This window comes from Agelaius phoeniceus, chromosome 7 (genome assembly GCF_051311805.1).
Source record: "Agelaius phoeniceus isolate bAgePho1 chromosome 7, bAgePho1.hap1, whole genome shotgun sequence".
Lineage (NCBI taxonomy): Eukaryota > Metazoa > Chordata > Aves > Passeriformes > Icteridae > Agelaius > Agelaius phoeniceus.
This window is the reverse complement of record NC_135271.1, coordinates 24,063,094-24,088,509: the sequence shown is the minus strand read 5'-3', so window position 1 is coordinate 24,088,509 and position 25,416 is coordinate 24,063,094. Positions and strand designations below refer to the sequence as shown.

At 38.9% G+C, this 25,416-nt stretch overlaps 2 protein-coding genes across 11 annotated transcripts; both read right to left on the bottom strand.

The window, feature by feature from the left end:
* Positions 1–140: 140 nt before the first annotated feature.
* On the bottom strand, positions 141–11,092 carry CASP10 (caspase 10). 4 transcript variants are annotated; one of them, XM_054636067.2, is made up of 8 exons: positions 10,961–11,092; positions 6,473–6,823; positions 6,230–6,329; positions 5,521–5,656; positions 4,564–4,652; positions 3,016–3,121; positions 1,773–2,277; positions 141–1,261 (listed from the first exon to the last, which is right to left on the bottom strand). In XM_054636067.2, the coding sequence occupies exons 2-8, from the start codon at positions 6,784–6,786 to the stop codon at positions 1,090–1,092; spliced, it is 1,422 nt and encodes a 473-aa protein (XP_054492042.2). In that variant the 5' UTR covers positions 6,787–6,823; positions 10,961–11,092; the 3' UTR covers positions 141–1,089. The 4 variants fall into 4 exon arrangements, with proteins under 4 accessions (XP_054492042.2, XP_077037364.1, XP_077037365.1 ...); XM_077181249.1 differs by lacking the exon at positions 10,961–11,092 and adding an exon at positions 8,019–8,333 and having other exon boundaries at positions 6,473–6,819; XM_077181250.1 differs by lacking the exon at positions 10,961–11,092 and adding an exon at positions 8,019–8,214.
* On the bottom strand, positions 8,910–25,403 carry CFLAR (CASP8 and FADD like apoptosis regulator). Of its 7 annotated transcripts, none has more exons than XM_077181244.1 (12): positions 25,228–25,403; positions 23,773–23,895; positions 21,757–22,188; positions 20,755–20,860; positions 19,642–19,777; positions 19,381–19,478; positions 18,367–18,418; positions 17,585–17,640; positions 16,543–16,621; positions 13,741–14,236; positions 12,639–12,786; positions 8,910–11,219 (listed from the first exon to the last, which is right to left on the bottom strand). In XM_077181244.1, exons 3-11 carry the CDS (start codon positions 22,050–22,052, stop codon positions 12,642–12,644), a joined length of 1,464 nt encoding a protein of 487 aa, XP_077037359.1. In that variant the 5' UTR covers positions 22,053–22,188; positions 23,773–23,895; positions 25,228–25,403; the 3' UTR covers positions 8,910–11,219; positions 12,639–12,641. The 7 variants fall into 7 exon arrangements, with proteins under 7 accessions (XP_077037359.1, XP_054492037.1, XP_077037360.1 ...); XM_054636062.2 differs by having other exon boundaries at positions 12,626–12,786; positions 21,757–22,013; XM_077181245.1 differs by having other exon boundaries at positions 23,773–23,892.
* Positions 25,404–25,416: the final 13 nt, after the last annotated feature.

Genomic DNA, 25,416 nt, shown 5'->3' with positions numbered 1-25,416 from the left:
TATTTTCATGAAGTTACACTTCAGCTTAAACCCTTAAGCAGTTAAAACCTCACTGATTCATGAAGCCCAACAAAGTGCAGGAATCAGTCAGAAACAAGGACAAACCCTTACCCCAATACAGAATTTTTATCTCACCAAGCTCTTAAAAAGTATGAATTTAATGTAATAACAGGAAAGACACAGACGTATGTAGTAAGTGTTCATAACAAAACATGGCATTATTTCAGTTAACTCACAAAATTCTGTCAGCAGCTTAGTCCATAGGAGCCTTCACAAATTGGTTGCATTTTAGATCCTAAACCAACAAATGATAATTTAAAACTGTAATGCTTAACAAAGTTAATCTGACTGCTGTATTTCATAGCAGGCAAATCTTCTACCGTAAATTTTCTCAGAAGTGATGTGGAAATAACAGTTCACAAGGCTTCACAGAGGCTTCACATCATTCTATCCTAATAAGCCGCATTTTGGCTTTACTCAGTTTTGGAAAACTTCATTGTACTTGAAGCTTATGCTAGACATTTGAGGGCACTGTGGAACAAATTGCTGATTTCTGTTGGAAAGTGGTTCTTTATTAAGTTAAATGTAATTTTCATTAGAGATTGAAGAAATCCTTTTCCACTTACTACTTAAGGTTTTGTCTCTTCATTCCCACTTTTTTCTCTCTATGAACATAGCTAGTGGATTTAGAAACAGGATTTAAAATTTTTAGCCTGAAAAATTAAACTTGATGAATCTAAACCAGACCATATTTAAACCACAATCCTGGTTTAAATATGAAAGCTTACATACAATCCCTATGCTGTGAGGAAAAACCTATTGTATCTGCAGCCTGTGCAGGTAAAAAAATGTTTAACATGAGTTACTCAGTGTGGTTTTTCCAACACTGATAACTCAGAATATAGAGATGATGTAAATAGCTGGCACACTGATTGTTTTAATTGTGTCTCCTCCAGTTTCCCAGTTTGTTTGACAAAAAATTTATAAGGCCTTGCATCGAAGCTAACAGATTCTCAAAGTTTTGGCTAAGTATCTTAAAATAGGTAGTGTGATGAACTGCATTTAAATGAGATGATAAAATCATGTTTATTAAAAGCACTGATGTTGCTCTGAAGGAGGAGGGGCCATAGGTATTGGGAATATAAATTTTCTTCTTAAGGTATATGCTGGTTGGGGCATTTGCTTCTTTGTCCCTGAAGGGCTATCACGTCTGGCCACATCTTCATTAACTTGTGTAAGAATTGACAAAATATCTTCACCCCTACAGCCAGAAGGAGAGAAAAAAAAAAAGAAAAGAAAAAGAAATTAGTTATTAGTGAGCAGATGGCAATCCACTTAACATCTACCTGATCAGCCAGAAGATAGAGTATAAACATTTAAAACACAAAAAAAGAAAACACAGTTTTCTCCAAATTTCTCTTTTGTCCTTATTTGAGTCATACTAAAAACAAAAGACCTTTTCTTGCTGTCTTGCTTAATTTGACCAATAAAGAAAAATAGTGGAATGAAATATTTTAACCTATCATAAAATATTTTAACCTATCATAACTGTGCTATCTTAAAGATTATAGATGTGAGGTTTTGAGTGTTTTTTCATAATAAACTTCACATTCTACAGTACATGTATGGTACTAGCAGAGTTAATGTAAATTAATCAGTGTGAAATCATCATTTCAGCTAATTCCACCTACCTTAGAACATGGGTGGGTGTTCCTAGATAAACTACCTTTGGAGAAGAAAAATTTAATCAGAGAACTAAGGCAAGGATTTACCTTGGTACCAACAATTGTAGCTTGCTGCAGAGGGCCTGAATATACCAACTGCCCTCTTCCATGTGCCGGAAAGAGACATATCCATCTACTGTGGCCATGCCTAGGAGGAAATCAGCCTCTTCAGGAATGCTTTCAGAAAGAAAAACTCTCTCTTGCATGGAAGACAAGTCAGGAGTTGGTCCATCAGTATCAACATAGACAGGACACTGTATCTTGTCACCCTGGCATGCTTGGATAAAGAAGAGTTTGGGTTTTGCAGCCAGTTGGGGACATTGTTTGGCAGTGAAGTGGGATGTAAGCACACGGATTGGCACAGGTCTTTCATCTGTCCCATAGATTGCTCCTGACTTTCCATGAGATAGAATACAACATATAAAACAGTTCCTGTCTTTGTGATCTGGCACACGCTGCCAAGTTTCCATGAGATTGATAATCTCCCCAGACATCAGATCTGTGTAAGTCCTCACATCCAGACCAAGCCACGTGAATACTCTCTCCAGTTGCTCTGTAAAGAAATAAAAGATAAAAGGAAAATTTGAGGCAAGAGAAAAACATTTTATGAAGTCAGTCACCATGCAAGCTAATCTGGGAGGGGGAAAGACCTTACACCCTGACACTTCTGCAGCTTCATCCTCATACTAGTACCAGCTAAAGGTTAACTGGACTAAAAAAAGATGGCATCAGCTCAAACACAGAGTTCCTGGATATTTCTAGACAAGCTTCAGAAAATAGTGCATACATTGTCATTGTAAGTGAGCATGCAAATGACACTTGAAAACACAAAGAATCTGCCCTTTCCCAGTTTCAGAAAAGATCTTGCAAAACCTTTCTCACATCATTATTTTTCAGTTGCAGTTTTGACTATTCATAAGAGATAAATAGAAGAAACAGAGCCAAGTAAGAAGTTTGCACAGAGTTGCTTGATTACAGATTTTTGCATTATATTAGGTAGAATGATGGTTTAATTTAGTTCAGTTTTAGTTCTTTACTATAGCTGTAGATAAAGGATAAGTAAAAAGTGATTCTTAAAATTATTCAAGAATAATCCAACAGAAAAACCCTGTGGTTACTTGTCCTTTATCCTCTCCCCATGATAAACAAATGACATAATTTAACACATATCAAACATTTCACTCTTTTAGAATATTAACTAACCATAGACAATAAAATATAGTGCAGTACTACAGAATCAACTCACATGGGGAAACAGAGATCCTCCAAAAATCTCACTTCAGTAACTTACCAGCATCTTTGCAAGAACCCTTCCTCTGAGAACTATTGAAGTTAACATTATTAATAATGAGACAAAATCCTCTGTGTGGCCCATCCATTTTGTAGCTTTTCATAGTCTGTAGAAAGGAGAAGAAAAAAGCTTACAGTTTCAATGGATTTATTCAACTTACTCATATTTACTTAGCATGTCTCAAAATTGGCATCCAGGAGTTAGAGGCACCTAAGACTGTGGGCTATTTTTAACCATCTGGAACTCAATTGTGCCTCCCTCTGTGAAAAAACATCAGTGAAACTCCAAGCACACTGTCACCATCCTATCAAACTGCAGAAGAAGGATTTAGCATCTGGGTTCTCATCTGTATGCAAAAGGCAGGATTCAGCAGCCAAACTGTGCAATCTGAGTTGGTGATGGGGACAGAAGACCTCAAGTGTTTCGAATGTCAAAACAGTGTTTTAGCTTCATGGCAGAGGGATCACACTGAAGCTATGGGAAGTTAGACATCTGAGTTGGCTTTTTTTGAGAACAGTAATAAATACCTGGAGTAGGTGATTCATACTGATCCACTGGAAAAGGATGCAAGCAGAACAGAAATCTCAGAAGTGCATAAACCTATCACACTACAAGTTTTTTGGTTAAGATTTAAAATTACCTCCCACTTAAAAAAAAAAAAAAATTAAAGCTGAAAAGAACCAAAACTTCAAGTACTATGTATTTAAGTCCAACCTTGGGTTGAAATAAAAAACTCCATCCACTGGAGTTCCTTCCTCCTCACTAGAGAGCATTCCACACCTCCTTTTGTGCATTTTAGTAGGACAAAATGAAGGCAGCACTCCAAGTTCCTTCAACAGCTTTGCAGCAGTATGAACATCAGGTAATGAAAAGATATTACAGCACAGTACTTCAAGAAATTAAATAGCTATAAACAAATGGAGCAACTTGCTCCTTCAGTATCTATGGTCATCACAAAGAAAAGGCCAGAGGGAGAATTCAGTGGTTACACTGCTATGGTTTAGGAGTGCACACAAGGCCTCTAAGAAGGGATCTCACAAAAGAGATCTTTTCTCATGTACCAAGACCTCTGCAATAGCTTACGAAAAACTCTTGCCCCCTTTTAATCCTTCTAACAAGGGCTTTGCATGCTACCCCTTATGATTTCTAATTTCAAGATGCCCTGAGACCTTTTCTAAACCAGATGCAAAAAGTGAGAACTGTGAAGCTCCATTTGTCCCTTGCACATTCTACTGCCATCTCCAAAATGCACAACTTAGACAAATGCAAAATGTTTTGCCTTTTTCAGGAAGATAAGCACATGCACTGATGTGTGAATAACTTCAAAAGTATTATGTCCATTTTGCCTCCAACACACCTGTCAATATTGCTAAATTTCTGGCCTCCAAGGTTAAAAATATCCTTTGAAACATTCAGAATTATCAGTCAAGGAACTTTATGAGACATACAGATATCTCACAAGTCCTTGCATGATGAATGTCATACAAGAGAGGATGAAAACCTCACACCCCCAGGTATTCAAAAAAGATTTAAGAGATTGTCTCAAACCTTGGATTCATTTTCTACATTGCTGAATTCTCCAAACAGCTCCAGGTTTACTTCAGGGAAGCCTCGTGTAAAATTAGCAGCCTTGTTATCTAGAAAAAAACCCAGCATAGATATTTATGAAGATAAGTCAAATATTTGTGGATGCAGCAAAAAGGAGTTTAGCTACAATATATAACTTTTTGCATCTGAAATACTGTTTCACAGAAAGGAATAATTCCTCCACACAAGATAGCATGATCATGTTCAGTAGATCTATTCTGAACATTTTTTGGTTATTTTTATTATATTTATTTTTGTGACAAAGGAAAGGCTTCAATTTGTATCAATATTGCAAAATAAAGATACCCATGGTACAAAGATAGATTCTCCCCAAGACATTCAAATTAATTTTTCATCTGGATATCAGCTTAGAAATTACCTGTGTTTAAGAATCTGCATTCTTACTACTGAAATTGATATTTTTTGTTTATTTTCTCCTGAATCAGTAATCTCTTTTTTTAATTTTAAATCAAAAATCATCTGTATGCTCATAGCCCATGAATCAGACACACATGCACACACAGTTTGTTTTGCCAGCCTGTTAGCAGGCAACTGCCTTTATGTAGTGCACATTCACAGATCACAAAGTGCCTTTTACAGGACAGTTGTCATCATCTCAATACTATTACTGGGGAAATGGAGAAATGAGACATAGCTATAAGCAGATTTTCAGTTTCCCAGCCTGTTCTGTATGTGCTGGGCTGCTCTGTGTGGCCTTAGATATTCCAGCACATCCCTCTACTGAATTTCAGGAATTCAGCCAGGAAGTAATGCAGGCAAGGAATTGTTACACCACATTTATGCCACTCTGGCTCCCATTTCAGCAATACACATATATGACCTTAAGCTCGGTAGCCCAGACACATCTAGTGCTTTCTGCATTTTAGCAAACCTACTCCTAGACTATGAATTTCTCACCTTTTCCCTTTTTGTAGAGCTCTATTGTCTTCAGGAGATCAGGTGAAACGGTCATACAGACATCCTCCAGTATCTTTACATTGTCTTTAGTTAAAAGGCCCTGCTTTTCCAATAAAGTCAGCAAATCCAAAGCAGACTGACAGCCAAAAGGAGAGAGTAAAATATTATTGTTCCTTAGAAATCAAAACTTGCTTTTCAGCCCTGTCTCAGACAATCACATTATTTATCTGCTTTGCTCCCTACCAATAGGGACCAGTCAATTTTACATCACCGTAAAAGCAGAAATGTTGCTTCTGAAAGCAACATTCTGTTCCAGAAATGGAAAGCCACTGGTTGTGTTTTTATTTGGTATGGTCTTGTTTAAACAGATTCACCCAAACCATATTAATGACTCATGGCTTCAAGAGGCTTCATTGCTGTGAAACAGTACCAGTGACATGAATCTCCCTTGCATATGGCTCAAGCAGGGAAAAGATTTGATTTGTCACCTTTTTATACTCTGTGAACTGTCAGCGACTGACCTTGGCACGAGGGACCAAATTCTACTCTTGCCTGTCAACATCTTCCTTCTTGCTATCCCTGTGAATACAACCAGCCTAGCTGTATATTATGCTCTATTCTGCCAAACACTTCTCCCACTTTTTCTTCTATTTCCCACCTTCCTTCTTCCCTTCCCACCATGTACACATTTGGCTCACTCCTCACATACAAGAATCATGCATCGCTTTGGAAGATGGTCTCTCAGGAGAAATGTGATATCCTTCAACATCACACTGGTGATGTTCTCTGACAATTCATACAGCATCTGCCTGTAACAGAGATGCAGTGAGATAAAAGTGGAACAGAAGATGGTATAAAAACCAAAGGCAATCCAATAATTCAAAAATGGAAAGGAAAACAGTATGGCATAGATAGCAGTAATGGAGGGAAGAGAATTCCACTGCCAGCTTACCTGTATGGAGATATTCTTCCCTTCTCACTCAGATGTTCTTGTACTTTCTCCTTTGTGTAACCAAGTTTCTCAAGCAAGGAGTGACATTTAATTTTGTATAAGAGTTCAGCTAGTAGGAAAGTGTCTTCTACATTCAGATATTCTTGAGCCATAAGGAGCTTGAAGATGTCTGCTGCTGACTTCACACCTTCTAGTTTACTGAGGTGGAGCAAGTCAGTACAGAGAAATTTTAAAGCTGCTACATCTTCAGTCACCAGATTTTCACTAATAAGGAAAAGCTGCTGATGGAACTTCAAGCTGATATCATTCTCCATGTTGCTGGAACCAACAGCTGAAACAGCTTCTCTCTGTCTGAAAGCAGAAAGCAAACACTAGTAACACTTGAATCCTCAATACAGCAATTCTACTAAAATTTTACCCAATGGTTGTTTGGAAGCCTTGAATTACCTTTTAATTTAAATAAATTTAAAATTTACTTCCTTGTCTAAACACAGACCACAAAAAGACCAGATTTGGCAGAAGCTCTGAACAACCCAGTCTATAATTGGAGTTAGCCCTGCTCTGAGCTAAAAACTTTGTTAGATGACCTCAAGGTCTGAATTTTCTTTTCTTTTGAACATCTTCCACATTCAGATCTTTGCTTCTTTCTGTTGTAATGGGGAAGAGTCCCTGCAGTAACTTATTACAGCTATTAATGGAGACAGCACAGTGGTTCATGCGTATTCCCTGATCTGCAGTCCAAGAGCTTGTTCTCTGGCTATAGCAGGGAGGTGTTCCTCTGTACCTTGGCTGACACTCAAGCTGAAGCTGTGGAATACCCATCCACTCCCAGCTGTAATTTGCTTCCACGTTGTATTTGACATTTGGCATAGAAAAACCCTTATAAGCCTCCCTTACAAGTAACAGGCAGTTAAAATGTAATAGCACTCAATGCTCAGTGTAAATAGGCTCTGCACAAGCAACTCACGCTTACTCAGGTTTAATAGAGACTAATCAACCCTGCACTACACCAACTTCTTCCATGTAGCCTAGGCAGTTCTGCCTAGGCTTCTGCCCCTGGAAGGTTAAATAGGTACGAAGGTGCTTCAGTGCCTTCTGGCTGGTAGGTCTTCAATCTTTTGCTTAGAGCAGTTGGAAGCAAAGGTTTCTACACGAGGGAGCACAATCAGTGCAGGATCTGCTCGCTGCCCAGGCTTGGTTAGCACGGGGCATCGACGCAGAAAAGTAACCAAACCGCATCTCTGATGTATGCTTTCAGATATCGCCTCAGAGAAAGAAAATCGTATGAAATAAGCAGGATAAGGGTTACCTTTTCTTTAAACTGTGTTAGATGACCTGGAGCACTGCCCCAAGGGTTTAGATATAATGCAAAGCCGGAGCGCCCGCAAGCGCCGAAAGCTCAGCCCACGTGGGAGGAATATCCCGGAGGCCGCGCGCAGCCGGGAGCAGCACACGCAAAACGAGAGGGAGTTACGCTCTGGGCTCGGGAGATGGAGCCTTCCTTCCTTCCCTCTCCATTTCAGCCCCACATTGTGGTACCTCTTACACGAATTCCAGTCCCGATCCCTGTCCCGGCAGCTGCCCGGCACGGCGGCTTGTGGCCCCTTTGGCGGTCCCTATTGCGGCTGGCCGCGGGCGGGGGAGGCGCGCCCAGTTCCCGCCCGCGGCGGGAGGCAGCGTCAGCAGCAGGGCGGAATGCGAGATCAGGTGGATGCGAGGGAAGGAGCCCGTCGAGGAGCGGGGCACGGCTGCCAGCGCCCGCCACGGCTTTCACACGAGCGATGGCACCGCCCCACCCCGCCGGGCCAGCCCCGGCCGGAGCCCGCCCGCGGCCTCGGGCCCGTGAGCTTGGGGAACGCTGCCAGCGACCGGGAAAAGCTTCAGGCAGCGCCTCGGGTACCAAGTGTAAGACATGACCCGTAATTCGTCTCGCTTTTGCTGCCAAGCCATTTTAAAGCAGGCTACATCGCAAAAAGGCCTCAAACATTTTAGGTACATTATTTAAATTTTTGTTTCTCCACTGGAAGGAAGCTCGAAGAGCAGTGCTTGTGGGAGAGGGCTGCAGTACCGTCTGTACGTAGGTCTGTGTCCGCTGCAGTAAAGGGAGGAAGAAGGTGAGCAGACTCTGCTCAGTGCAGGCTCCTCGGGGCCTTCACCTGTATCCCCCCACAACCTCGGGTCAATGGAGACAGGATGGGAAGTGTCTGATTGCTCATGCCAAAAGTTGTTGTCCAACACACCAAGAGCAGTTGAGTTACCTGCTCAAACTATAACGCTTGCTGTCCTTTATTATGTCATCTCGCTTTTATAGAGCTGTAAACTTCACAGCCTAATTTAACAAGTTATAGAGGTCTGCAAGATAAATAGATCAAGAATTTCAGAGTTATTCTATGGTCTAGTTATTCTATGGTCTAGAGAGAGACAGGGACAATCAGTCTGACTGCATACAGAAATTTTATTCAGAATATGAGCATGAAACCCAGCATTTGTATCCAATTATAGTGTCTTATTGTTTCTAATACAGAAGCTGAAAAATAGACATTATTTAAACCAGCCACAGAAAAGCTGTCAAAGGAGATTTAATTTAAATTGAATATAGATTATCCACACAGACAGCAGCCTCTTCTCAGCAATACTGTTCTGCTTGTCAGAAACTTGAAACTCTGGAAAGCAGAAAAGAATTCTCAGAAACTCCCATAAAAAGCTTCTCTGACTCAGGTATTTGTAATAGGAGCCACTGTTACTTCTTATGCAGAGTTCAAAGGGGAGATCAGCCATACAGCATACTCCATCTACAAGTGCTCTAACAGTAACATCCTCCTGAACATAACTTCTATTTTGGATAATGAATCGGTAACCACTGTAATACACAAATATGTAACAGTGCAAAGTAAACTCAACTTATGGCTCAGCCACATCAGTGTAGGTGGCTGAGAAAAAGCATGCAACTCAAGTCTGGTACAAAACACCATCGACTCTCTTGCCTCATGAGTACACCTTCTGAGCCACTTAAAGGCATCACCTTCCATACACAGAGCACATACAGAACTACAAGAAATTTTTTTCACAGTTATGAGAAACCAAAACGGTAGTTAAGTGCCAGAGCAGTGACTCTGGTAGCCTTATTCCAACCTCTCACAATCAGGAGCAGTGTAGCTTGTTTTACCTCCTTCAAGAATAGGTTCTGAAAACCAGACATTTCGGCAGTCCAAGACCGTGAAATTTCACCAGCACGTCACTCTCTATGTTCCTGTGCTAACACCCTAACTCATGATGCATCCAAAATTCTCTTCCTCCTTTTCCTTTGGCTAAAGGATCATTTAACCTGAGATCATTTCACTATCTGCAGTACAGGGACAACTTGATGTAGTCCACACCCTGCAACCACTTAAGTGCGCACTGCCGCAAGAAGAAACAGTCCCCATCATGTGTATGGAGGACATAGAAACCTGGGAAGGGTGTTTGGAGGGGAGGCCCTCTGAGGAGGGGTTGAGGTCACTTGGTTTGTTCAGGCTGGAGAAGAGGAGACTGAAGGGAGAGCTCACTGCAGTCTTCAACATCTTCACAAGGGGAAGCAGAGGGGCAGAGGTTATCAAGTGCTTGTCTCTGGTGACCACTGACAGGACTGGAGAAATCAAACTGTGTCAGAGGATGGTTAGGGTAAATTTTACGAAGAGGTTCTACATCCAGAGGATGGTTGGGTGCTGGAACAGGCTCTCCAGGGAAGTTGGTCACAGCACCAACCCTGGCAGAGCTCAAGAAGCTTTTGGACAACACTGTCAGGCACATGGTGAGATTCTTGAGATGTCCTGTGCAGGGCCAGGAGTTGGACTAGATGATCTTGACAGGTCCCTTCTAACTCAGCAGATTCTATAAGTCTGTGATTCTATAAACAGGATTCTATGAGTCCATGATTCTATAAACTACAGGAGAAGCAAAGGACAACTGCCATCACAGAAGTGCTGCATAAATAGTCACTATGCAACAGGTACAGGGAACCAGCCTGCCTGAATACCACACCTGAAAGATGTGTCAAGGCAATAAATAATGCTTAGATGTATGGTTATAGATTGTGTATAGCTACAGTATGAGAATGTACTGAGAATCAGTGTAAAAAATCTGTATCTGACACCCATAAACGCTGCACAATACGTCTGTCCCCACAACTCTAGAGGGTTACAACCACTTCCAACCAAGCCACCATTCACAAAGAGAGTCCCTTGCTTTTCCACTGAAAGGGTTGGTTACATGAGCCTCTAGTTTTCAAAACAGCAGTTCTGCATCATTTCTTAATGAAAGGGACATGGACTTTACTTACTGTGTCTTGCAGTAAGGCAAAGAACATGTATCCTTCTTAACCCCCAAATCAAATTTGTCACAAAACTAAAAGCAGAATATATTCTACTGCTAATATTTTAAGTAAATAGTTGCATTTAGCATCACTCAAAACCCCCAACCAACCAATCCACAAAACATCAACCAACTCACCACATCATTAGTCTGTAAAGACAGCCACTATTATTCTCACTTCCTTTTTCCTGTTTTCTTCTCCTTCCAGTATTAATACTGTATTTCTCCTCCGAATCGTCTTTCCCCTACTTGTTCTTCTCTTGATGCTCCCTACCATTCCCTCCTTGTTCCTGCTTAAAATTTTCACATTTCTTTTCCTCATCTGTCTCCTCTTGGTTCCATTCTCCCTGCTTTTGGTTGTCTATAGGGTAGCAGAGGCGCTTGTCAAATGCAAAAGCTAGTAAAGGAAATGGGAAAGTGAAGTTAATCTGTGAAAAACATCACATTTTTTAACATTACTTAGATACATGTAACTTGAAATGACACCTTATTTCTACAACCACAGGAAATGTTTGTTTCACCATTTAGTTCATTTACTAGCCACCACAGGAAGTAACTTCTAAGATTCTATATCTGTGATTTTGTATCCTTCTCTTTTTCCATTAAAAATGTAAACAGAAACCAAGCAGAGAATACCGGGACCTTGAATTATTTTCCCGCATAGGACACTATATTAGGAGTAAAAATTAAACACTTACAAGTGGCCTACTTTATTGTCACTAAGTTCAGTGACAATAAACTTCAATACAACCCATCCAGGTTATACAAGCAGGCTAACTGAACTTTAAGGCAGTTAACTTTTACTTAGGCAACTGCTACCTACGTAGGAGAAAAATTTTGTATTTAGGACAATTTTCCCTTTTATTTTTTCACAAGAACAAGAGCACTTGGGAAAAAATGAATTAATAGAGGCATATTCTTTTTCATAAGCAAAAGCAGTAAGGGTGGCGTGTTCAACTTAATATAGTCTTAAAGGCCCATGGCTGCTACATGCTACATTTAAATTGAAATATTTTGAAGTATCTTTTTACAACTATGCCTGGTACAATGAGTGTGAATCATGTTTCAGCTTCCACGAGACATCTGCCAAAATCCCGCATGTTTTTAACTGTGTGGCAGATTACTGTAATGTCCTGTCACATGTACACTCATTTTTGCATTAGCAGAAAACATACTTGGCCCAAAGCATGGCAGACTGTCTCATTTATTAACAGAACCCCTGTGAGCAGTGGACAGTTCTAACAATGGAATATGTAATGCAGCAAACAGATGGAATCCAGATTACTGAAAAGACCATCTTTCTCTCCCTTCTGTTTTGCCAGTCTATAGAGGCATGCAAGCCAGAACTTGTTAGCAAAGATCTGGCATTACTGGGTAGGAATGCTTTCCTGAGCCATTTGCCACTACTAGGTGCAGGGGAAAATAATCAATGCATTTCAGTATATTTGTTCAAATATTAACTGCTAGGAGGTATGTTAAAAACCACCAATGAAGCAATAAAAACACTTCTGTTTTTTCTTGGAAAACCCAACAGCTATACAGTTTAGATCTCTTTACACTCTGTTTACCCGTGGCATTCAGTAACAAGATATGCTGCACTGCTATACAATAGCTACCATTCTCATCCAAGCTTTCAGAGACTATGATATTAAAATACAAAATCTAGTGTCTTAGCACACTAAAATGCTTGTAAATTCCTGTGTTTGAAGCAACAGGCACTTTAGATATACATGAAATAACAATGCATAAATAAAAGTATGCATTAAACTGTTTGCATCATAGCAAATGCATCTTGTTAGTAACTTCAGATATGTACTTTTTAACAGCAATCAAGTGGGAAAAAAAGTTTCTTTCTCAGTGTGTGCTGGAGCAGCAGTGAGTACTGTTGGTTTGGGTCAGCAGTCACATTCCCATCATAAACTTTTTTGTTCAGTTCCATATGGATAGACAATATACAGAGTTTCCTGCAGCAAAAAAAATCAAAAGCATTCCATTAGAGAATGAAGCAAGACACCATTTAAGAATTCACAAGAGAGAAGATAACTTCAGACTCAGCATGGAGAAAATTTACAATTTCAGTCTACTGCAGAGGCAAGACCTCTAACACACAAGGCTGCACATGCATTTTGAGACAAACTCTTATGACCCAAATCATTGCTGTGATATTGATTATGCTGACATGATGATCTGTGATTTCAGGACAAGGCTTTAGGGCTTGTAAAAAGGTACTAAATGTTAGCACTTCAACTACCTTGAATAACAGTTAGTTCCCTGGTAGATTGGCTGTATAAATAAAGCCTTTGTAGGTAAGTTATATATCCAAATGTATCTGACTTTTCCACAGATTCCTTTTGATCTCTTTAAACAGACAAAAGTTTTCTGATAGTTTAAGTTCAAGATTACATATTGGAAATCAATTTGCTCTGTGAATAAAGGGTTAATTAAATTTAGAGAAAGTAGAAAATCCTTCCCTCTCTACTGCCTTTGTCCTGAACTTAAGCACTGACTGTTTACATTTGCAAGCACAGCTGTCTTAATGGTACATGGCAATCCTCAATTTAACAGAAGCCTGTTTATCTTGCAGAAGGAAGATTTCCAATCCTGTCTAAAGCACTGACATACATTATCCAGGACAGGTTCTTCCCTTCTCACTCTGCAAACCCCAATGCCATAACACACTTTAACTTTACACTGTAACATCAGAAACTTCACTCCTAGTTTAGGCTACCTTTCCATGCAATTGTGTGAGGATACTTGTCTTTTAGACTATGACACTGCAAGAAAACACATTTCAGGAGCAGATGGTTTGAAATTTAAGGTTTCTCATTCTCCATGACAATAAGCTATAATATTGTCATATTATAGCTTATTATTATAATATATAATATATATATTTCTTTCCTCTTACTTTAATTTACCTTTTATAAGGATTACGGAGTAGCTCAGCCAGACAGCGTAGATATTTTGAAGGTGAAGTTGGGGATTGTTCTAGTGTAGACACATCCACCTTGCAATGACTCCAAAAGATGTCTGCTGTATGGGGAATAGTGACTTTAGCTCTGATATTATCAGCATTGCCATCAACTTCCAACAGACAGGTACATTCTTGCTCATTTTCTGGCACAACATAGCTCTGAATAAAAAAAAGCTTTGGTTTTCCTAGGAGTCCAGGACACGAGTCTGCTGTAAAGTATTTCTTTATTTGTTCCAAAGGGAATCCAGAAAAGGTGTGATCTGTACAGAAGATGCTCCGAGAGTTTCCACGGCTGACCAATATGCAAACGAAGCTGTCACAATATTTGTGCTTCTGCCACCTTGCAACTTCAAGCAATGTTTGATTCATGGAGCTCATATTTAAATATCTGTGACAATGAACGTCATAGCCTAAGCCTCTGAAGGTCTCTTCCAACACATCTGAAAGAAGCAAGAAGTAATTAAACCAAGGCACACCAAGGCCCAATCTCATCTATATTGAATTACAGCACTTACAGTGTTTTTCTATTGAAACTAAGTAGTTTATTTTAGCACAATAATTAAAAAATCAGGAGTACTTGGTGTTGAGCACAGTACATTGCATACTTACAGTGCTATATGCATGTTGTCTTTCCTGTGAGTTACATGTTTCATGACAGCAGAGACACTGTGTATCTGTTCACATTCCACAGACACTTAAATGTTTTCCTTTAGAGCTAGTATTCCAAATTCCTAAGACTTAAAATATAAGGCAAGGAAAACCACACTTGAAATGATGAAGAGTGATCTGGACAGCATAGGAAGTCTGCTCCACCTTTTAATTGGTCTAAATTACTCTGAATGGCTATTATAGATACACAGAACTGCATAAGAAACACAGAGGTTCTCTTTCATCAGTCAAAAATGAACCTGCTGCAGTCATTTTTGCTTCCTAAAATTTTAAGTGATGAGCTCCAGGTGAGGAGTGGACACTGGAGTCTTAACTGGGACAGAATGGCATTTTCAGGCAAAAAAACCCAAAAGCTGAATAATGAACTCTTTCAATCGAGTTAGAAATTAAAACTGTAGGTAGTCAAACCACAAGACTTAACTCTTACTGTATTTGTGTTAACCTGTGCTGCAGGAAAAAGTGTAAAGATCTGAATAACTACTTTGGATGTTTCTTAATATGGGACTGAAACCAGATACATGGTGGTTAAAACCACAGGTATTAAGTGTTCAGAGAACCACAAGCTACTACTATAACTTCTAGCATTGGATCTTTAGTATAAAGCACATATATATTGCCCATGCACAACTTCTGGTAGGAAAAGAATTACATGCTGCAGCCTGAGATCAGAAACTACCTATTTCTTCAACACTAGCCATCTGCCAACAAACCTGCACTGATTTTTCAGCATCTCCATTCTACATAAAACACTAGGCTTTTCTCCCCTCATTGTTTATACAATGTAAGGATTAAAACTGATTTCCAAATGGAAAAGTCAAAAGCAGCTATTTACAGAAGAGCAAGGTGCGTTTCTATTTGAATTTTATCAGCATTTGATAAAGTCATGCTGTTTACACTGGGCATTATCAAGTGTTGTAATTCTTGATCCTACAGTATCTGTTACTGGTTCCTTTTCCTGAGATTAAATCTTGGGACAGCTACAGATTCTAATGGATGCCACAGATACAATTTCTAATGTTTTCCCTGCCCTCTTCTTTTTCTTCAGTGTACTCAGACATCAGGATAGTGTGGCACAACTATTTCTGCCTTTCTAGCAAACTCCTTTAAGCAATGCCATATGCCCCATCTCCTCTGAATCCCACTAGCACCATAATGTACTTCAGTGCAAGTCCTGCCTTCTATCATGTTAAATGCTGACATTGTGACTTCATACATCTGAGATACAGACTTTCAGTATGTGAGCTCCACAAACACTGCCCTTCAACTACATCAGCAATTCTAAGTTAGTTCACCTGCTGGACCATTACATTTGAGAAAACCAAAAGACATGCCTGAAAAGCCTCTCCTTCCCTACATCTCCCAGCCTCTTACAGAACTGGCTGCAAATACTCCCTTCATTTTTATTTTTAGCCTCATGTGTTACAGTGCTTAGAGAGTGAGGGTTATTTTGACTGTGCAAAGATCTAATTCTAGGATTCTACAAAGGCAATTAGGAAACCCCCATATTTCAACCATGGCAGTGACTACACTGCCAGCAGAGGTGACACTTTCAGTTTCACTGTGGTGACACTTTCAGCTAAACTGTGCAAGATAGGACAGAAGCCCAGGTGCATCATTAACAAAGGACCTCATGGCTATTGAAAATCTCTGGTGTCCAATATGATTGCACTTCAAATCCACAACAGTTTTGGTTTTGTTAGCTGGTGGGAAACACTACCACTTCTGCCAATAACCTGCTGTATGACTGTATGACTGTATGACTGCTGTAAGCCTAATTTTTCTGTTGGTTGCTGAATATCCTTTTGGCCCATCCCAAAATTCAGTCTATCCTCTTCCAAGTTCTTTCAGAGATTCTGCACCAAAAAAACCAAACATTGTCTCCAATAATTAGGACAGTTGGCTTTAACCTGATGTTGTCCCTTCCAACTCTTTGAACTCTTATTAGAATTGGTAGATTAAATGACTGGGACAACACTACCCTAATCTGGCTGGTAAATGTACATTATATTTTTTATACTAAATTCTTCTAATGATCTGAGATTAACAAGTTAAGAGACTTAAAATTCCAGAGACTTACCAGTGTCATTGCCAATACAATCTATTATCAGGCATATTCCTAAAGGTTGACTTTGCATTCTGTAGGAATCATCAGACATCTGAGGAATGTGAAAGGACAATTACAAAGTTAATACATCACTTTCTCAACTTTTAGACCATATTATTTTCTCAAATTTTATGTTTTAGATATATTAAATAACATTCTGTTGTTTTCCACCAAGTAGCTAGCAGAAATCTGTCTACTGGGTTGTAATGTATCTTATCTATATAACAAAATCCAGGAGAAAGGGACTAATGATTCTTTTCCCTCTATTTCTAGTACAGGCTTAGTTTTTGTGTACTTGTGTTATATAATCTCACTACCATCAAGATTCCTAAACAGAGACTAAAACTGTACAAGCTTCATACTGCCAACACAATAAATGTGGAGAACTTTTGTATTCCTCAGGTGTGCAAGCAAGCACTGCTCATCAGAAAATTTATTTCCTTATTTATTTGAACAATCTCCTTATTCCTGAGTCATCCATAATGACTCCATCACAATTCCTCTCCCCTCTGAAGAGAACTGATTGAAGCAAATCAATTTGCTACAGGTTGGTTCCTGGCCTATAGCAGAACTAGTGCAAATAGCAGTTGGCCATCCTTATCATTAATCCCCAAAGCATGTCTGTCTTCTGCCTCGAGAGCAAGGGGTGAGGAGGGAATCAAGAACAAAATCTACTGCATGCAAAGAAGCTCTGTGATTTCTAATGCAGGTGGCAAGAGGTCTAAACTTCAACAGGTTTTACCTTGGCCTCCACTAAAAAATGTATGAATTCTGTGTGCACATCATATATACATGTATTTTGCACACTGCTGCTTCCAGAGTAGCAGCAAATATTTTATATTTCAAATATATTCTCCAAAAACAATTCACAGAACCTGTTTATGGCTGAGGATGTACCCATTGTTCTGTCTGCACACAACTCAAGGAAATCTCAAAATGAAACACAAAGAAAACTAAGGAAAATATTCACAGAGATTATGTTTATTTACATGCATACGTATACACAAGAATATACCTTATGTGGCACTGATCCTGACTCCTCAATGGACATGTGAAGTGGTTCTGCTGCAGCTAAAACATACAGAAGCAATCTCAGTATGCAAGTGCCAGTGATATCTTTTAATCACCAGATCAATTATAAAGAAGAATGTATCTACTTCAGCAAAGTTCTCACCCATTGGGACTGCTTAGTTTCTATGTATGCCACTGAAGTTTAAAAATCCCTAAATTATTCACCTCTAAAATGTTAGCTGGATTTCATTCTGCATTGCTTGGCACTAGAAGAAACAATGAATCTCTTCTACACTGAAAGAATTCACCCAACTAATTTTAAAAATCACCATATTTGAGAGGTATTTGAGGTTTCCAGAGAAAACACAATATACATGGAAAGAACCTGGTATTCAATGCACAACTTCCTGGCTGGCCTGGTGGGCAGTTCACTGCTGAACTGACACAAAAACTTCCCTCTCCAGAGTTAATGGGCAGAACTGCACTACACAGGCCTCCAGAGCTGGCTAGCCAATTTTATCCATGGTTTTACTAATAAAATATTTATTCTGTTAAGAAGTTTTGACAGTGGAAGCTTACAATTTTTAAGAATGCTTTAAGATGTGGCAGCACAAGTAAAGCAAATACAAGACCAACCAGTAAGGCCAGGCTCATTTCTGAGAGATATCAAATACTGTCTGCTCCTGATGTTATTAACAGGATTAGCCATGAACACAATTATCAAATAGCAGTCCTTTTGATGTAATGAAATTCATCATTTGGCTCTTTTAGATAAAATGCTCTTACCCAGAGTAAGACTTGATCCATTTTGTAATTTTTTCATGCTCTCATCCTGAATCTGAAATTAAGAAAAAGGCCTAATTTTCCTATTCTCCTTCAAGAATTAATAAACATGCTCCAAAATAAAACACAGCAGTATTTCTTCCTCAGTAAAATGATATTTTGGATTAATTTCTATCAGCTAAATAGAAATACAACATAACAGATGAAAAAACCTACCCAGAGCACAGACAAAAAAAACAAAAAACAAACAAAACCACAAAAACCCACAAAAAACCAAACCAAAATAAAACCAAACAAAACAAAAAAAAACCCACCCAAAAAACAAACAAAAAAATCCCACCAAAAAACAAAAAACACCAGCTTGTCATCAACAGCAAGGAAAAGCCTCTGAAGATGTGAACTTTGTTTCCTATACAGCAGCAGGGAGCTGCATGTTTACTGAACACGTGACAATGAATATCATCACATTTAGCAAGGTTAAAAACTTCAAGAAAGGTCATACTAATACAGTATCAGAGCTAACTCAAATATAAAGAATACTGCATGCAATAGGATTTGATGACTTTTCAGATACTGAGATTTCTTCTTAAACTGAGCTTAAAACAAACCACAAAAAAAAAGCCCTGAAAAACTCTTCTTAAGAAAGCTATCATTTTCAGCTTTACTTTCCTGGAAAGGTACAAAGGTACAAAGAAGAAGAATATGTTTTGCAAAGCAAAAAAAGCAAACAAAGCAAAACTGCTCCCTCCACAGTGTAATACAAAAAAACTTCCAAGATACAGATTTTATATGTTCAACAAATAGGAAAAAATTCACAGAAGTCCTTTAAATGGCATCTTTCTCAGGCAGATTAAATCAGACCATAAACTCAGAAAATAATAGGAATAACAGAAGTAAACCAAGCAATATTTTAGTCACTAGCCCTCTCTAATTCCTCAGGCTCTGAAAGATGGATCTCCTTTTAAAGTCTGGCAATATTTAGAAGCAAAGGATTTGTTTCACTTCTTGTATACTTACCCCTGAATGATAAGGAGGCTCAATCAGATTGACATTAGGGAGAGAGGCCTGATGAGCATTTACATAAACTGGCTGACAATGAACGGAGGACACTGAAGCTGCAAATTTAACAGAAACACAAATACACCATGATATTTCAACGGTTTTGAAAATCTAAATCTATGAAGAATGCAAATGCCCTTATTTGTTAAGTCATAGTTTTATCTTCAGCACATCTGATTGCTGCTATCAAGAGTAACCAGTGCAAAAAGAGCATCTTACCTTTGTGTTTGTACGTCTGAATCTTCCTAATCAAGTCTATCCTGTGAATACTTCGAAAACAGTTTTCTATCAAATCCAGTTGATTAGGAGCCACCAAATTTAGCTTCTCTAGGTCAATTATAAGAGCTAGAAAACTCTAGAATAGCAACATAAACCCAAACACATCAGTGTCTTTTTCTCCACCAAATGCAACAAAGCAACACAGAAAATACCATGGAGAGGTCATAAAGGCTGTATAAACAATTAGAGATGTTACACCTTCTAAGAAAATTATCTGAGAGACATATGAATCCTTGATATTATCACAGGACTAATAGAAACTACAAAGTGATATTCTTAAAAATCAATCTTAAGTTTTTGAGGAAACAGTTTTGCATTTTGTTTTTGCTACAAAGCCAGCCACTGCAAATGCCACTCACATGCCACAAAGCAAGAGGCAAGAAAAGCTTTGGGAAATTTTCAGGGCCTCTCTCCTTCTCTGACTGAAGATAGAAAAGGAAGAAACCTCAAAGGAAGAAGACAGAAATCTTCAGTCTTCTCTGCACGGTGGTCAAGGTTTCTGAGTCCTCTCTACTGAATTTCTGCTTTCTCAGAGAACTTAACAAAAATATTCAGAATGCAAAGCTATAAAAAGCAAAGCAAAGCAAAACTATAAAAAGCAAAAAAAAATGCAAAGCTATAAAGACATAATTACAATATATGTGTTCTTTTGCAAGTGAAGCAGAGCACAAACAAAAAGTGACTTTGTAATTCAAGATACAGTTCAAATGGTTATTGGTTTGAGATCATTCTTACATAAACTTTCAGGTCAGAAATACTGAAGAAAGACTTCTGTAAAATGCCTGCCCATTAAGTACATTCAACCACCATACACTATAACAAGCACTGTTCCCTCTTACTTTTTTACTAGTTTTCCATGCTTCTTTCCTTGAATTAAAAATCAACAAAATGAAACAGAAGCCGCAACTCCTCGTCTGCTTCCTGATGTTTGTGTACTCCTGCCTCAATACTCCTTGAAGTACTGACTCCTTTCCTTTGCTGTCTAGCTACAGATTTTTTTACTTTAATGTATCTTTGCTGCAAAGGAGAATGCCAGAATTAGGGAAAACATACCTTATCTTTTGCCATTTTCATACGAGGTGCATAATCTCTGAGTAGAAAACCAAGAGAACCCACTTCATCTTTTTCCAGATTTTCATTTATCTCTACCATTAGTACCCTGAAATAAAATTGGGATATTTCTAAATTATTAGCTTGCAGCAAGATTCCTCCCTTTCCCAACTACTCAACTTCTCCCCATGTTCCAGTCTTAATCTACGATTTCTAACTAAGAAACAGGTAAAAAATGTACCCTGTTTCAAGATCCAATTAGAAAATACTCTTGCTAATCATCATCTGTGTTTTTCAGACTGACAGCGTAATAGCTACTGTTAGGAAAACAGAAGTTTCTTTAATGTTTGACAGAGATTAAGTGAGAGAATGAGACAACAGAACACATCCTTAACTTTTTTACCTCTTAGTTACATGATTTTTATTTTAGTGAGAATTTAATGCAGGAAAATCTTCTTTATTAGTATATGGATTTCTTTCTGAAGTCTCTCAAAGAAAATAACTGGAATTTCTTAATTTAAGCCTCTCAAAACTAATAGACTAAAACAAGTAAGAGAGAGGTCCCTTGAGAAAAGTTATACCACGTGGCTATGTCCCCAAAGCAAACCAGAAAAGAAAATATGTCTAACAAACGATATTCTTTTAAAGTTATTTTTAGCTGCTAATCTAGAACTCTACAAACATAACTGTTTATATTCACAAACACACAAACTCCTTAAATACAGATGCTTCTAATGCCATGACTAGTAAGAAACTACTGAAGCTTAATTCAGGGACTAAATTTGACATTTTCTTTGAACTATAACTCAAGATATAATGTCCTTTTCTGCTTTTCTTCTACCTTCAATAAATATTCTCTGAATATGAGAAGTATTAAATAAATTAAAAAAAAATTAAAGCAACAACTCACCCATACTGCTCCCACCCCTCCAAACAAAGGAAAAAAACAAACCACATATTTTGAACAAGACAGCATAGCTTTGAAATCTGCAATAGATATATTACCTGTAATCAGGGATAAGTCTGAAACTCCTGGCAAGGTGAGCTTCCACTGTTGCTTTCTCAGTGTTCAGGATCCTCCTCAGCAAGTCAAACCTCTTAACTCTGTACAACAGCTCAGATAAGCCAACAGGAGTCAGTTTCTCTCTCTCATTCAAAGCCAGCAGGATCTCTTTAAGATCAGCATTGGCCAAGTCAGGAGCAAGGTCTCGGCACAGGAAAACCATCATCTCTTCTTCTTCTTTACCCAATTCTTCTTGAATCTGATGAATAAGGAAAGCTGGCACTTGGTACCTGGTCATCACTTTGTTGCTGTTCCTTTAAAATTGCCAGCCTACAGGTTTTTAAACTGGAAACCAGCATGACATGAAGCCTGTGTCTAGCATAGCACCTCTCTCGTGTTCATTCTTATCTAGGTGCATTTCTACAAGGACAGTTCTGTGGGAGAGAATTAAAAGGCAATAAATCAGTGACCTTCTGCACAAGTCCACAGTTAACTCTCCCATCTGAAGCATTTAACTTTCAACTAACACTCCAACACACACTACTCAGACCTTCTTTATTCAAGGGAATCTCCCAGTTGTTCATTACAAAACTAAAAGTATTTGGAAGGTCATACTAATCAGAAAGACATGCAAATTCTTTTTAGAGTAAATTACCTTACCACGAGTCTGTATATTCCATAGGAAGTGAAACAAAAGTCATCAGCTTGAAACAAATGTCATCAGCTTGAAACAAAAGTCATCAGCTTGCTGATGGGTGTTAGATTAAGTATTTCCAAAGCTCTGCCCTTTTCCGAGCAACAATATAACATTTACTAATTATCTGTAAATTCAAGAGTGTATGTATTTTCTTATTATTAATATAATTTAAATTTATTCTAATCTGGAGTTAAAAGGATTTTCCACACATACCCTCCATGCTCAAAAAGATTGAAAACCCACTCAAAGAAAATACTCCAACCTTAAATATGCAAATTCGTTCATTCTGAAGGTATAGCTAAGCCATAGACCATCTTTTCTTCACTAAACATTCATGTACCATCATGCTGAAAACTGGAACAAAAATTCAAACCTAGAAAAACCCCCAGCCTCGTGATTAACAAAATCAGGAGGGTGCTGTGCTCAATTTCCACTGCCACCAACTATGGAAATTCTATCTAACCTCCTCTGACCTCCATTACATATATGGAGAAGTGGCAGATGAGCAAACCTAAAGACAAATCTTAGTCCTTCCACAGAGTTTGATCACTATACTACAGAGTCTTATTTACACCATACTGGAAAGCAAATGCTAATTCAACTTCAAAGCCTAATATACCAAAAGATTCTAGCACCTGAATTAGATTTTTGCAGCATTTTCATCCTTTTGCTACACATTCTACAAGTTGCAATCAAAAATGTCACAGATTGTGTCCATAATTAAGCAGGTGAGATAAATTAATCTAAAACAGAGGAACCCCTCATGCACCGTAATGTGTTTTGGAAAGTTTTCTATCAGAAGAAAAGTATATTTATTGCTTTTATATTTATAACTTATTTTCAATCTAGCATCAAACACTTGTGAGAATTCTATAGAATGACACTGTTTTCATGACATAATGCAGTCAAGAAGGTGGAGGCACAAAGCACCTTCATATGAAAGCATCTCCCAGGTACATTCCGCTGGGACTTTCAAAAGACCTTGAAGTAATAGTTTAACTTTAAAGTAAAACAGGAATTTAACAACTTTTGGTCAGTTTTGGAAATACCAGAAAAACTTTTTAACTACTCCAGTTGATTTTTATCTAATCTTTTAAAACCAGTTAAAAAAAAACAGAGGAAGGGTGTGTGTTATCAGGGAATTTCCCACCGAGTTGGAATTTCAGACATGCAGAATTACTGTTTATATATTAACTTAAAAATAATTTGCCTTTATACACACATATGAATCCTCTTCTCTCATGAATTTCCTTTATACATGGTACATTACATGCTCATTATAAAAAAATGCTGATTCTACTCAGTCTTGAAATTATCTTACCTGTATGTAAAACTGTTCACAAGAACACGGGAAAACTGGCATTTGACCATTGCCAAACTACTGATGCTGAACACATTGGTTTCCATCCAGAATTTTCCAGTGACTACATTAACTCATTCTCTGCTGGACAAATGTCAAGATCACAAATTACTGTGGGGGCTACTTCCTAATTTTATGGGGTGGGAAAACCAAAGAAAATGACCAAGGGTCAGTCATTCTCCTGTATGACTGCAGTGAACCAGGAATTGTGCTCTACATAGCTCTACATAGGAAAACCAGCTGTGCAGATAACATTCATTGGGAACTGTGTGGGAAATGAGTAAAAGCAACAGGAAGTGAATTTTTAGTATAAACTAAAACAGTTTGTAACTTTGCCAATCCACTCTGCCATAAAGGGCATAATGCCATAAAGGGCATAATGCTCCACCGTTCCATCTGATGACCCCTTTTTCAAATATAACAGATACAGTCATTATAGATGCAAAAGTTAAAGAAAAAAAGCAATCACACCATACACCCAGCAGCCTGGCTTTTGATTATCTGGACTTTGCAACAAGATGACTTACTGAATATAAATTCTCTACAAAGAGGAGAGATAGATAAATCAGCCTATCTTTTATGAGACAAAATAAAAAAGTTCATGGTCATCAGAGATAAAGTTGCCTCAATAATTTTTGTGCTCATGTGCATGTCTAATTAGGCTTTTTTTTTTTTTTTAACACCCTTGCAAAGGAGCAGGAAATAACATCCTAAAATTTCACACAAAGATGCACAAGGCTCCAGTTAACTCCTTGCTGGCATTTTGCATCTTGAACCTTTCCCAGTCATCTTTGCAGCAACAAAACCAGGATATAACTCCAGTGGGTGTCGTTCTGATTTAGGAAATTATCTTCCTTCCACAGGACGAGCTCGGCCGGAAGAGCCGTGCTGCAAGGGGAGAACAGAGATGACCTTGCCAGGGGGGCTCGGGCTGCGCTCCGCTCTGCCTTAGCTGCTGTGCTGGAACTGCTGCACTTGGAGGAGGCTCATCTGGCATTTTTCAAAGTCGCAGAGCATGCTCCACACCTTTTAAATTCCCCTATTGCCTCACTGCCCTACGGCCTTCAACAGAACTTGTGCAAGGTACTCAGGAAAAACTGGGAATTGCTGCGGGGATCACCACATTCCTTACGACGCTAATTTGTTTTAAGGTCCCAGTCCTCTTAATCAAAACAAAACAAAAAATAACCCCAAAAGCAATCAAAAAATCCCCAACTACTAAACGTGGCTTATGCAGATTTCCAGTAATTTTTCTAAGTGCGTCATTTAAAATCACATTCGGTTTCGGCTCTCACCACGAGCTCAGACCGAGCCCGGGTCCTGCTCGCAGCGGCGCTGGGCCGCCTGTGCTCAGAGCGCGCGGTGGGAAGTGCGAGGGAAGGAGGGGGGAAAGGAACGGGGGAAGGTAGAACGCACCCGGACGCGTCGGGGAGGTCTCTACAGCAGCCAGGTCCGCCATTTGGAGCAGGGAGGAGCCGGGGCCGTACCGGCCCGCTGGCCAGCGCCAGGCCAGGGGCGGACGGGGAGAGGCAGGATGTTGGTTTTAGTTTTGTTTCCTGCTGTACCCCGGAGTCAAACAAACAAAACCGACTCACGGCGGATGGA

Bases quoted from the DNA above. Each gene is read 5' to 3' on its own strand.
- CASP10 (XM_054636067.2), bottom strand. From the start codon at position 6,786: ATGGAGAATGATATCAGCTTGAAGTTCCATCAGCAGCTTTTCCTTATT. The intron at 5,657-6,229 runs GTATGTGAGGAG...TTTGGCTGTCAG, and splicing joins CAAAGCGATGCATGATTCTT to TCTGCTTTGGATTTGCTGAC. The intron at 1,262-1,772 runs GTAAATCCTTGC...TTCTGGCTGTAG, and splicing joins CTACAATTGTTGGTACCAAG to GGGTGAAGATATTTTGTCAA.
- CFLAR (XM_054636062.2), bottom strand. From the start codon at position 23,814: ATGCCAGTTTTCCCGTGTTCTTGTGAACAGTTTTACATACAG. The intron at 18,419-19,380 runs GTAAGTATACAA...TCTTAATTTCAG, and splicing joins AGCCTCCTTATCATTCAGGG to ATTCAGGATGAGAGCATGAA. The intron at 14,237-16,542 runs GTAAGTCTCTGG...TGCTTCTTTCAG, and splicing joins TTGTATTGGCAATGACACTG to ATGTGTTGGAAGAGACCTTC.